General features: G+C 36.7%; 1 protein-coding gene across 2 annotated transcripts in view; it reads left to right on the top strand.

Annotated features, from left to right (window-relative positions):
* The window catches only part of MBTPS2 (membrane bound transcription factor peptidase, site 2), a 43,997-nt gene extending 40,075 nt beyond the window's left edge, over positions 1 to 3,922 (top strand). The window contains exons 10-11 of one of the 2 annotated variants that reach the window (XM_052663018.1): positions 2,029 to 2,104; positions 3,198 to 3,922. In XM_052663018.1, the coding sequence (XP_052518978.1) occupies positions 2,029 to 2,104; positions 3,198 to 3,420 (299 nt within the window). In that variant the 3' untranslated portion in view covers positions 3,421 to 3,922. Of the gene's footprint in view, positions 1 to 1,414; positions 1,477 to 2,028; positions 2,105 to 3,197 lie in introns of those variants that run through there. The other variant, XM_052663019.1, reaches the window with a different exon arrangement.
* Positions 3,923 to 13,663: the final 9,741 nt, after the last annotated feature.

Here is a 13,663-nt window from a genome sequence, read left to right as displayed (position 1 = left end):
TACAGTCCATGGGGTTGCAAAGAGTCGGTCATGACTGAGCAACTGAACTGAACCAAGATCATACAGTCTAACTTATTTTGGTGTATAAGATTTTATATGTTCCCTTTTTAATAACTTTTACTGAAATATAATTCACATATCATATAATTTACCCTTTAAAATATACAATTCAGTAGTGTTTACTATTGGAGAAGATAATGGCAACTCACTCTAGTACTCTTGCCTGGAAAATCCCGTGGACAGAGGAGCCTGGTAGGCTGCAGTCCATGAGGTCACTAAGAGTCGGACACGACTAAGCAACTTCACTTTCACTTTTCACTTTCATGCATTGGAGAAGGAAATGGCAACCCACTCCAGTGTTCTTGCTTGGAGAATCCCGGGGAAGGGGGAACCTGGTGGGCTGCCATCTATGGGGGTCACACAGAGTCAGATACGACTGAAGCAACTTAGCAGCAGTGTTTAATATATTCAGAGTTGTGGAACCATCACCACAATCTAGTTCCAGTATTTTTTCATCACTCCACAAAAAGCCTATACCCATTAGGAACCTATTCTACTTCTCAACACCCACCTACCCCATCCCTTGGCAACCACTTAATCTACTTTCTGTTTCTGTAAATTTGCCTGTTTCCACACATTTCCTATAAATAGAATATTTTGTGATTGGCTTCTTCCCCTTAGCATAGTGTTTTCAAGGTCTGTCCATGTTGTAGTTTGTGTTGGTGCATCATTCCTTTTTTATGGTGAAGTAATATTCCATATTGAAAAGCAGAGACATTATTTGGCCAACAAAGGTCCATCTAGTTAAGGCTATGGTTTTTCCTGTGGTCATGTATGAATGTGAGAGTTGGACTGTGAAGAAAGCTGAGCACCGAAGAATTGATGCTTTTGAACTGTGGTGTTGGAGAAGACTCTTGAGAGTCCCTTGGACTGTAGGGAGGTCCAACTAGTCCATTCTGAAGGAGATAGGTCCTGGGTGTTCTTTGGAAGGAATGATGCTAAAGCTGAAGCTCTAGTACTTTGGCCACCTCATGCGAAGAGTTGACTCATTGGAAAAAACCCTGATGCTGGGAGGGATTGGGAGCAGGAGGAAAAGGAGACAACAGAGGATGAGATGGCTGGATGGCATCACGGACTCGATGGACATGAGTCTGAGTGAACTCTGGGAGTTGGTGATGGACAGGGAGGCCTGGTGTGCTGCGATTTATGGGGTCGCAAAGAGTCGGACACGACTGAGCGACTGAACTGAACTGAACTATTCCATTGTATGGATATATTACTTTTTCTGTATTTATTCATCAATTGAGGGACATGTGGGTTTTATGTTACTCTTTAAAAGGCTCTCTCATTGCTCTGTAGTCATATCCTAAGATACAACTTGGGTCATTCTTCTCATTTATTGTTTTAACACTAGGTGTCTCTGGAGTACAGATATTATATACATCCTCAACAAATGTAGAAATAACCCTCTTCAAGGTAATTTTCAAGAAATGTGTGCTACGAGTTCTATTTAATTATAAGTTTTTAAGTGTTTTAACAAAAACAGAGTAATGGAATCCACAAAGTCAAAGAAATCTTAAAAATCCCCTAGTATTAATCCTTGTTTTAGCAATGAAGAAAACACTGAGACCAAAAAAGATTAAGTTGCATAATAGTTGGAGTGAACATGATTTTAAGGTTATACTTCTTTGAAAAGATAAGGACTCTTGATATAAATTCTAGTGTAAAGTCATTCTCTGTATTTGGTAGTCATAGTTGGTATATAATCAGTTTTTATTCTAGTCTCACCTCACAATATAAATGTACATTGAGACATGAATTTCTGTATCCCACTCTTTTTATTAGCTGCTCTAGAATTGTTGATTTACTTTTATAGTTGGGCCATTGAGCCTGTCTGCATATGTTTGGGTAGGGCTTTCTCAAATCAGGTTAATGGGCTAGTCCAGTCTATACCCACATAGTAAAATTCATTATTCTGTTGCTTACCTGTATAAATAATATTAATTATTTCTTATTTTTCTTTTTTAGTGAGCATCACCAGTTTTATCCCACGTTTCAAGTTTCTAAGCATAGATCTGCCTGTGGTTGTGGAGACATTTGTCAAGTATCCTTTCTGATGTGAAAGATATTTTAAAAGTGTGCTGCTTGGAACTTGATCAGTTTTATCTTGACTAGAGAGCTTGAATAGACCTTACAAGTATCAGTCTACTGCTAACACATAAAAAAGTGGACTTTAGAGTTGAGAAAGATCAGATTGTACCTAGGAAGTCAAAGAAGAGAGATTGATTGGGAAGAGCGAAAGGTTAAGGTAAGGAAGGGAAAGAACCTAGAAGACAAATTGAGAGTTGAAGTTTAGAGGTCTAAAACCTTTGAGCATGTTTATAAAGGATGAAGTCTTCAGCTACTAAATGAAGCGATGTGTTCCACCCCTCCTGAACCTGTTGACTCTGACCAAATGGAGGAATGCATAAGGGACATCAAACTGATTTCCACTGCTGAAACAGCACTCCACAGAATCTCATGTGTTCTTTAGCATATGTTTGCATATAAAGAGATTTTTAATTGGTTATTATATAGAATTTGAATATATTCGAACAGTTTGAAAAGGTTCTTTATTTTTGTCACTTTTATATCTTTAATTACTTTCTTTAATGATTTGCAAAAAAACAGAGACAAAGTAAATGAGCAAATATTAGTTAACAAATGAGTTACTGAAAAAAGGATACAGTCAAAAGTGTACCTTGTAGACTGCAGCTTTATCTCAGAGATAGTTACACTACGGCCTTACAGATGATAATAAAATAGAGTTCAAGGGACTAAAATCTTAATAAATCTAAGCTATACTTTGTAAGGATTGAAGAGGAATTTTCCCTCATTTCTTATTCTTTCCATATGCCTTTCTCTTGTATCATTAAAGAGAAAGCCTTTCAAGGAATTCGTTACAGACTGCCTTAGTTTACAGGTGGTTGGCCTTCATTTTTTTTGTCAAGTTTTTTTTAACTTTGAAATAATACAAATCATTTGTTTTAAATAGAGATCTAAGAAGCAATAGCATTTACTGGTGGGCAGAGATTTTTAAAAAGGAGAGAAGTCACCTGTAATCTCAAATCCACTCCTCGTAAAATACACACTTCTGATTCCTAGAAATGGCTTTGCATGCAGACCTCACAGTAGGCTCCTTAACTGATTGCAACCAGGTACCTGATTTCCCTCTCGGGAGCTCTGGCAATTGTTAATGCAGTGCCCTGCTTTGCTTTGGACGGACAGTGGATTTTAAACTCTTTCCTAGATGCTACTCTTACCTCAGTGATTGGAGACAATGATGTCAAAGATCTGATAGGATTTTTCATCTTGCTTGGTGGCAGTGTACTTTTGGCTGCCAATGTGACCCTGGGCCTCTGGATGGTTACAGCACGGTAATATTTGGACTCATCTGATAGAATCTCTGAGTTACAGTATATAATACTGAAAACCTTACTTGGTATGAAATAAAAAGTGATTCCTTAAAATTGCATTTTAGCCAACAACTTTAAGTTCTTTATTCAGCATATCCAAACTCTGGGATGGGGGAGAAACAGAAGAAATGAAAGACATACTCCATGATTAGTTTTACAGACTGAACCTACAAACTTCAGATGTTTGTGGAACAATTGAAACAAGTGCAAATTCATATTAAACCATTTTTGTGTGGCTATATACTGTATTGAAATACTGTGAAGGAAAACAGAATTGGGTAGGATTAATTGAGAAAAAACTTCCTGAAAAAGCATCATTAATCCAGATTTGAAGAAGACCAGGCTTTGGCCGAGTGGGAAGGTGAGCATTTTCTTGGTCTATATTTCTTGTCTTTAATCTTGTTGGAAAGTATTTTAAAATTCAGTGGTATGTTGGTGGCTCAGATGTTAAAGAATTCGCCTGCAATGCTGGAGACCTGGGTTCAATCCCCGGGTCAGGAAGATCTCTTGGAGAAGGGAAAGGCTACCCACTCCAGCATTCTTGCCTGGGAAATCCCATGGACAGAGGAGCCTGGCAGGCTACAGTCCATGGGGTTGCAATGAGTCAGACAGGACTGAGCAACTAACACATGCATTGTTTTGTACTCTTGACAACTGAGGTCTGATTACAATTAATAAGATTCTATAAAAGAAACTGCCAATGCAAAAGGGAACATCTTTGTTAAATGATCCCAGTAAATGAACACCTCGGAAGTAGACTCTAATATCATGAGACATGTCTTGCCACCCAAGAGTTGCCTCTTTGATAATGTGCTCCCATACCCTCATAAAGCAGCAGCAGCCTTGACATTCAGAATGAGCTGTAGGAAGTATCTCCTACCTGCAGCATGTGAGCTTGAAACAGTTAGGGGTGAACCTCAAAACTGAGCCAGCTGGCTCTTGCGGCAGATCACAAGACAGATCACAGAACCTTCTGCAGCCCTGGTTACCTTTCTCTACGAACTTAAAAGCTTGGAACCGCTCCAGAATAGACATTTTCTCTTGTGCTGCTGGGGCTACCTTGGACCTAGCTCCTAGGCCCCTGTCTTCAAGAAGCAATTACTCTAAGCCATGAAGCATACTCAGTCCTCACCAGTGTCTTCCATGTTTCTCTGTGTTGGGGAATTAAATACGTAGTTCTTCCTTTCTGCCTTTCCCCTAAGCTACCTCTGTGGGTCCACAAAAGACTTGGTAGTAGAATGAGAATGCCTACGTGTGAAAACAAATGTGGATTTGCTGGAGCCTGGTAACTGACTCGAGCCCGAAAGAGCCCTGCCTAGTTTGAGATCTTTCGGACTGGTGATGCAGCCCTGGAGGATCTAGGAAGTCAGTAGGCCAGTGTGAAGCTATTGGTATTAAAGCTATATGAGCATGCTGTTTCTCTGATGAAAAATCTGTGCTCTCATATACTCAAAAACATCAATAGTCATATATCCAACTTTTTCACTAAGTGAGATATTCATGGGGTTCACCTCTTTCAGATTCCTGAGTTGCTCTTAGGCAATAAAACTTTTTAATCATTTTTAAGGAAACTTTCGATTGTGTTATAAATCTGCCTGCCTTCTTGAAGAGAAATTGTATATTGAATATAATTTTAATATTTTTAAATGACCTCTATTACCACTACTTAAAAACTGTACAAATTATTGGTTTATCCTAGGGAAAAAGCATTTGTTCTATTCTCAGGCAGACAGTCTTTCAGGATTAAAGTATATTAGCAGAGTAATGCACAGACCTATTTAAAGCTTGGGGACTATCATGAAATATTTATATTATTGATTTGATTACATGAACTAAGCAGTTTACTAGTGGAATTGCTGTATACATGCAGATCATTTTTTTAAAAAAACTGAGAAAAAAAATTTAATAGATGAAATCTTACTCATAAACTCCTTTCTCTGGATGAAAAAAAAAAAAGCACATCATTTTCTTATGGCTTTTAAACACCTTGGTCTTCTGCTCCATCGGGTCAGAATTTGGGAACAGTCTATTAGGATATTGAGCAGTTCAGTCCTGTTTTTACAGAAATAGCCTCATTGTGTAAGAAAGGAAATGTTATGTGTTGTCTCTTCAGCCTCATTGTGGGCACTTATAGAGCAAGGACCATGTCATACTCATCTCTCAATCCCTGGCACAATGCATGAGACATCAAAACTACTTAATAAATGTGGTTGAATGAATGATGTTTAGTGTTATTTATGGATTAGAAAAGCATGTTTCTATTTAAGTAAGCTGTAAAACGTGTTATTGAATATTTTGTGTAAATATATGTTAACATAAAAAAATAGCCTGGAAGATCTTTGTGTCCCTGGTAGATTATCATCTTTATGAATATAGTTCATTTTGGTTTCTGTAGAGCCATTTAAAAAATGAATTATTTTAAGGATTTGAAGAAAGTGTTGTGTTGTCACTTGTTCAACAGTAAAACTGTATTTTCAGTGTTCCTACTCTGCATTGTCTACATTTTTGAGGGTTGTTTTTAATCACTTAAAACCTGTAAAGAATGTATATATCCTTTTCAGCATCTCTGTTTGAAAAGACATGCAGTTAAACTTGACCTTTTGATAATTGCTCTTATAGGTCATCTGTTTTAATGGTAAATTGTTTAAACAAGGGCTTCATAGGTATGTGGCTCTTAGTCATCAGTTTGTCCTGTGGTATTTATTGAATGTCCACATACTAGTGGTACACAGGTATTTTTTTCTATAAATCTTACAACTGAGTTTAACTTGAAGATACCATAGTTGCTGGCATTCAATGTTTAGCAATAAAAATAAATGTGTACCAGCATTCTGTTTTATCATCTATGTGTTGTCTTTTTTTTTAATTTGTATTCTTTTCTGTCAAAATTGTTCCAGTACAATCTTAGATGTTTTAAAGTTCTTGATTCTAAACGCAGCCTCAGTTTTCACTTAAGCAATCATATATGAAAGTTGTTGACAGATCACAGAAGTCTTTTTAACGTGAAATCCCTGTGCTCTCACTGTTTTCGAAATGGCTTATTCATGGATGAGGAAAGAAGACTATCATGTTTCATTACTGTCTGGCAGAAGTCTTCTCTTAAGTTAGGCGATGTTTTTAGGAATTCATGAAAAGAAGTGTTTTAACTATGATATTTGGTTCTTCTTCACTTTTTGCCCTGGTGCTTCCTACCATGTCCACAGAGCCAACCTCCCAGACACACACGCACTCTCTCTCTCTCCTCTTCCCTCTCTTCCTCTCATTTTTTGGCTTCTGCTACTGCTACTGCTAAGTCGCTTCAGTCGTGTCCGACTCTGTGCGACCCCATAGACAAAAGCCCACCAGGCTCCCCCATCCCTGGGATTCTCCAGGCAAGAACACTGGAGTGGGTTGCCATTTCCTTTTCCAATGCATGAAAGTGAAAAGTGAAAGTGAAGTCACTCAATCGTGTCGACTCCTAGCGACCCCATAGACTGCAGCCTTCCAGGCTCCTCCATCCATGGGATTTGCCAGGCAAGAGTACTGGAATGGGGTGCCATTGCCTTCTCCGATTGTTTGGTTACTAAGGGCCAAAAAATAGCCTAGGGATTTAACCCACTTTCTGATTGGTCAGCCCTCATTTCATTCCTCCTCTTTGCCTCTTATCCCCATTATGCTACAGTGAAGAGCCACAAGACTAGATGATTGACTATATATCAGCTTTACTGAGATATAATTAAACACTATAAAGTTCAGCTGTTTAAAGCATACAATTCAATGTAGACCAATTTTCTTTTAATAACTCTTCAAATAATACTATACATATGCTTTAGTATAGTCTAACTTTTTAAGTACTTGAACATGTGATCAAAGACAGGAAGGAAAAAAAAACTTTATTTCACAGCTATGTGAATTCTGGGAATGATTTTCACCATTGGAATAGAATTGGGTAACAAATTTATTTTTAAGGTAAAGCATGTGAATATGCTTATTGAAACTAAACCTTTTAAAATCAGCACATATGCAAGCTACTCTTGCTGTTTAGACCATGCTAATTTGAATAATCCATTGTATATTTTATCAGACCATGGCAAATGAATTCAATGAGGGGAAGGCCTCTTATTTCAGAACGTATTGCTACAATAGGTTATATTCAGGGGGAGGTAGAAAAAATAGCTAAAGGAAGTTACGGTTCTAATTACCAACCAGGTTATATTGTGTAGTTTGATTTCCCATTACAAAAGAAAAAATACCCTTATATCTTAATTTTATTTAGCTAAAGCTCAATGGATATTCAATAAATGTCCCTTCTTATTATCTGAGTGTTTCTCAGACTTTTGTACTTAAGTGCTCTTTACACTGTAGAGGTGGGAAAACCCTGAAGTATCTGAGTATAACCTTGTAATTGGCTCTCCATCCTATAAAATTGAATCTCACTTTGTGTTACCTTTTTTTTTTTTAAATTTGACTTTGCTGGCATGTGTGATCTACTTCCCCAACCAGGGTTAGAACCTGGGCCCTGCTTTGGGAGCATGGAGTCTTAGCCACTGGACTACCAGGGAAGTCCCTCAATTTATTTTAGCTTCTTGTGAATTTTACATTCCATTAATCAGGCATCAGGAAGCCAATCCTCTTCTTAAAGATATGAAACTCTAAACTGTAAAAGAATTAGATGCTAAGAATATTAAGATTTTCTTCATGTCTAAAACACATTGATAGACAGATTCCTGGCAGTCCAGGGGTTAGGACTTGGCACTTTGACTTCCATGGCCCAGGTACAATCCCTGGATCTGGGAACTAAGACCCTGCAAGCCATGCAGTGCAACTAAAAAACTAAAACACATTGGTAGAAAGTAGTTTATAACAGCTGGTCTGTAAACTAGTGACAGTCTATGTTGGTGTCCTTGGATCCATAGTGAAATAAAGATAATGTGTGTGTTGTTAAAACGTTACCTGCTGCCCTTTATCAAAGAGCTCTCCTTTATTTGGGGTATGGAAATACAATAATTTCACTTAGCATTTAATGGCTCTCTAACTGATACACATTCATTGGCAAGGTGTGAGGCTTTCTTGTTTACCTACGTCTTCACCTCCTCCTGAATTATCTGACTTTCATGTTCTGTCAAATCCCTTGATGCAAAATGGCATTTCCTTTAAATTTACATTTCTCATATTATTAATAATGTTGCACATCTATATTTGCTTAGCCATTTGGACTTTTCATTCTGCTAATTGCTTATTGTTATCCTTCATTCAGTTTTCCATCGAGCATCCTAAATTTTTCTTATTGATCCATAGTAACTTCTTATACAGTCTACATTAGGGACTAACAGACTACAGCTTGAAAGCCAAATCCTGCTCACCAGCTATTTTTATAAATAAGTTTCTATTGAAACACAACCATATTCTTTCAGTTTTGTATGGTCTATGACTGCTTTCATGCTATAACAACAGAGTTGAACGGGTGCAGTAGAGACCATATGGCCCATAAAACCTAAAATATTTGCTATTTACAGAATAACCCATGTTCTAGATATCAACTCTTGTCCATTTCAGATGTTACAAATAATTTTTCCTAGTCTATCACCTATCTGTAAATTTTTATTTATGAGATCCTTTGTTGAACAAGGATTTTTCAGTTCAGTTCAGTTGCTCAGTCGTGTCCGACTCTTTGCGACCCCATGAATCGCAGCACACCAGGCCTCCATGTCCATCACCAACTCCCGGAGTTCACTCAGACTCACATCCATCGAGTCAGTGATGCCATCCAGCCATCTCATCCTCTGTCGGCCCCTTCTCCTCCTGCCCCCAATCCCTCCTAGCATCAGAGTCTTTTCCAATGAGTCAACTCTTCGCATGAGGTGGCCAAAGTACTGGAGCTTCAGCTTTAGCATCATTCCTTCCAAAGAAATCCCAGGATTGATCTCCTTCAGAATGGACTGGTTGGATCTCCTTGCAGTCCAAGGGACTCTCAAGAGTCTTCTCCAACACCACAGTTCAAAAGCATCAATTCTACGGCGCTCAGCCTTCTTCACAGTCCAACTCTCACATCCATACATGACCACAGGAAAAACCATAGCCTTGACTAGACGGACCTTTGTTGGCAAAGTAATGTCTCCGCTTTTCAATATGCTATCTAGGTTGGTCATAACTTTTCTTCCAAGGAGAAAGCGTCTTTTAATTTCATGGTTGCAGTCACCATCTGCAGTGATTTGGGAGCCCAGAACAATGAAGTCTGACACTGTTTCCACTGTTTCCCCATCTATTTGCCATGAAGTGATGGGACCAGATGCCATGATCTTCGTTTTCTAAATGTTGAGCTTTAAGCCAACTTTTTCACTCTGCTCTTTCACTTTCATCAAGAGGCTTTTTAGTTCCTCTTCACTTTCTGCCTTAAGGGTGGTGCCATCTGCATATCTGAGGTTATTGATGTTTCTCCCGGCAAACTTGATTCCAGCTTGTGCTTTTTCCAGCCCAGCGTTTCTCATGATGTACTCTGCATATAAGTTAAATAAGCAGGGTGACAATATACAGCCTTGACGTACTCCTTTTCCTATTTGGAACCAGTCTGTTGTTCCATGTCCAGTTCTAACTGTTGCTTTCTGGCCTGCATACAGATTTCTCAAGAGGCGGGTCAGTTTGATGTAAAGTCTATTAATTTCTTGATTCATTGTTTGTATTTTGTGAGTCTTACTTACAAAGTTCTGTCCTGTCCCAAAGTCATAGCAATATCCTATACTTTCTTCTCTGTGCTTTAGAGTTGTACTTTCACAATGTGACCTTTAATTTCTAGAATATATGGTTTGAAGTAGGAAATCCAGGCTTATTTTTCTGTATAAAATGAACTGTCTTTAAAATAGATGTAATAATATTTTCTTTATAAGATGTTAAATAAAACAGTTTACATAAAGTTCTGCATATGGTGCCTAACATGCTCAAGTCACTGCTATGTACGTAAACTACTTTCAGAATGCAGAACTATTACATAAATTTGCCCTCATATCTCAGTCCACACTGGCATTAGATCTTGCCTCCTTTTGATCTGCCATTTTGGTTTCCAGTGCCTTCGAGCTAGCTCTGGTTGTCCAGAGTATATCCTCAGGACTTGACCCTTTTAAACATTTCTTCCCATAATCGAAATGGACCTAATATCATATTGAAGATGTTAACTAAGGATTTTGTTCACTGGAACTATTTAAAATAACCTGTGTTCATGGGTATATTCATATGATGATAGTAACACGGACATTTAAATCTGGTCTTACCCAAACTGTCTTAACTCAAAAGAAGGCACTATGATGGACCAATACAAGAGAGAATTCGGGATAGAATAGACCTTGAGGACTAAATCAGATAATATAAAGCTGTACAAAGTCTGGGATATTGCATTTCAAAATAAGCTTTTTTTTTTTTTTTTAACAAGTTAATTTACACTTTTTTGGTTAAAAAAGATGCCAAACTACTTTTTAAAATTTAGTTTTAAATTGGAGTATCATTCCTTTCACAGTGATTTGTAAACTTTTTTTTAATGTCTGTTTTTTTGTAGAAATTTTTATCCACATCCTTTGCCCATATTTCCCTGCAGTAATTATCACCTTCTTATTGCTTCTCATCATTCAAGACTCACATTTTCACAAAGGGTTTGCAAATATATTGGACCATCTCTTGACTTCTTTTACAGGTCCTTGACTTTCATACTTTACTCCTTCATTCTTTCTTCCCTTTCACCCACTTTGTTTCCATCCTCTAATGGCTTCTAGTTTTCTTCCTAGGCCTTATGTGTCACCAGAAATCTATAGTGGGAGGTAGCACTTAGCGATGTACAGAACATTCACTTCTCCCTTTTCTGTTACGGAAATACCTGGGAAAAAGAGGTTGGTAATTAGGAGTTTACTTTGGGAATATAGAAATAGAACAGAAGGAGATAGGTAATATAACTTGGGGGCCTTTATAGACTATTTCTTACTAGGAAAGAAATGTAAGTTCATTATAGAAAATATGTTAAATGAAAGTTAATTTCTTGAAAAAAAAATAGCATGTATTGTAATTAGTAAACTGCTTTTTAAACTTTACAATGTATTACAAGCATTTTTCAATATTATTAATATTCTGCTGCTGCTGCTAAGTCGCTTCAGTCGTGTCCGACCCTGTGTGACCCCATAGACAGCAGCCCACCAGGCTCCTAGTGTTGTTTTAATGGATATGTAATATTCCAGTGTTAAATATGCCATAAATCAATCAGCAACCCCTATTATTTCCAATTTTGTGATATTATAAACAAAGCTGTGAGGAATATCCTTATAACTAAAACGTTCTCTATATCTATGATTTTGGATAATTCCAGAAATTTTCAAGATAATACTGAAAAGAAAAATTGTGATCTTGAAATTGAACAAAGTTTTATATGTACATATTGCCTTGTTGCATTTACATTCTTCTGTGTTAATTGAGTAAGGAAAAAAGGCATCTCATTTTAATTCACATTTCTTTGCCTGTAAAAGAGGTTAAACAGTTTTAAATGGCCATTGTGTTATTTTTATTTATCCCCATCCTTTGCCCATTTTGCATGGAGGTGATTATTGTCTTCTTACTGCTTTTCCTCATAAGCTCAGCTCCACCATTTGATTTGTTACATGTGAATATATTAAAACATCATTTAAATATAACGCTTATTGTTGTTTTCACCTATTATAGTCTGTCGATCTTTGCCTTATGCTTTCCACTTTTGACAATGTGTTTTGAAAGTCTTCTCAAGATTTTATAAATATTCATAAATGTTTTCTTGCAATAATTTTATGATTTCATTTTTCAAGCATTCACATTGTTGATCTACATGCAGTATATTTTGATGTTGATGTAAAGTAGGCATATAAGTTTGTGATTTGCTATCTCCAAATGATTAACCAGTCATCTCAAAAGAGATGGTTTAGTCTTAGATTTCTCATACCAGCCAAGAAAAAGCATAAACTTATATCTTTTAGAAAGAATAGATATAATAAGTGAAATTATCTCTCTTTGATAAATAATTTTTATTTATATAGGAGTCAATTATTTATTTTTTTCTCAATTCAGTAATACAGAACTGAGTATATTTCATGTTTTAATTGATAAAATAATTAATTTTCCTTAAGATAAGTTTTTACTTTTATTGAAATAGTATTTCTCATTTCTAAACAATATAAATTAGCAGTCTGGAGATTATTCTTATATATATCATTGTCTAAAGGTACTGTTTTCGTCGCATTCTTAATTAATATTTTTTATTTTTGCTTCTTAAATTTTCTAACTTTAATTCCTCTTTCTGTGGAATTTTAAGTATTAGTCTTTAAAGGTTAAAAACAAAATCTGTCTTTGAAATAAATGTCCTGATTTTAAAGTAGGTATCTTATCTTTATCTGTTTTAGTTATATAATGATTAAGTATGGAATACTGCATTTCTTGATTACTTGTTCTTATATATGCATTAATTTTAATCATAATTTAAAATCAGGAAAATAAGAGGTTAGGATACTATGAATTTGTGTTTTATATCTTACAAAAATTGAACTTTTTCTATTCATAATAAACGATCGTTTTAAAAGACGCTGGTTAAGTGTGCTTTTTTCCCCCATTTAAAATCATCATGGGAAAAGATGGGATCCAGAGCACAAGTAAAATAGCAAGAGGGATGCCCTTTGTCAAAGGGGAGAAAGAAGAAATATGGGTCTGTTAGGGGAACCACTGACTGAAACCGCCTGTGCTGGGCTGGCACCATAATAAACACTTGTATGAGTTATCTTACAACAGGACGTCCTGGTAAGGAATGCAGAACTAAAAAGCTACCAGCAACCGGAAGAATTCAGGAAAGGCCAGAAGAAGAGAGGAGACTCCAGTCATGTGTCCTACCAACCTCCAGAATCCTTCTCACTGGCATCCATCTTGGCTGAATGATTAGGTGAAAGTCCACACTCTCCTTACCATATTTCCAAGACTTGGCCTCTGCTAACCTGAATCTCTTGCCACCCCATGCCTACAACGCAGGAGTATTCAGAACATTCTTACTGCTTTAAAAATAAATGGTATTATAAAAGAGAAAAATTGTCTTACTTACTGTAGAATCCCCAGAGCCCAGAACATAGTAGGTATGCAATATTTCTTAAATGAAGGAAATAACATATGCATCAGTTATAGTGAGTGCAGAATGAGGATGAACAAGAAAAATGGAACATTTTAAATCCAATAAGCATCTA

This window comes from Budorcas taxicolor, chromosome X, assembly GCF_023091745.1.
Source record: "Budorcas taxicolor isolate Tak-1 chromosome X, Takin1.1, whole genome shotgun sequence".
In the NCBI taxonomy this organism is placed as follows: Eukaryota; Metazoa; Chordata; class Mammalia; order Artiodactyla; family Bovidae; genus Budorcas; species Budorcas taxicolor.
The sequence above is the reverse complement of the archived record's forward strand: the minus strand, read 5'-3'. Positions and strand labels throughout refer to the sequence as shown.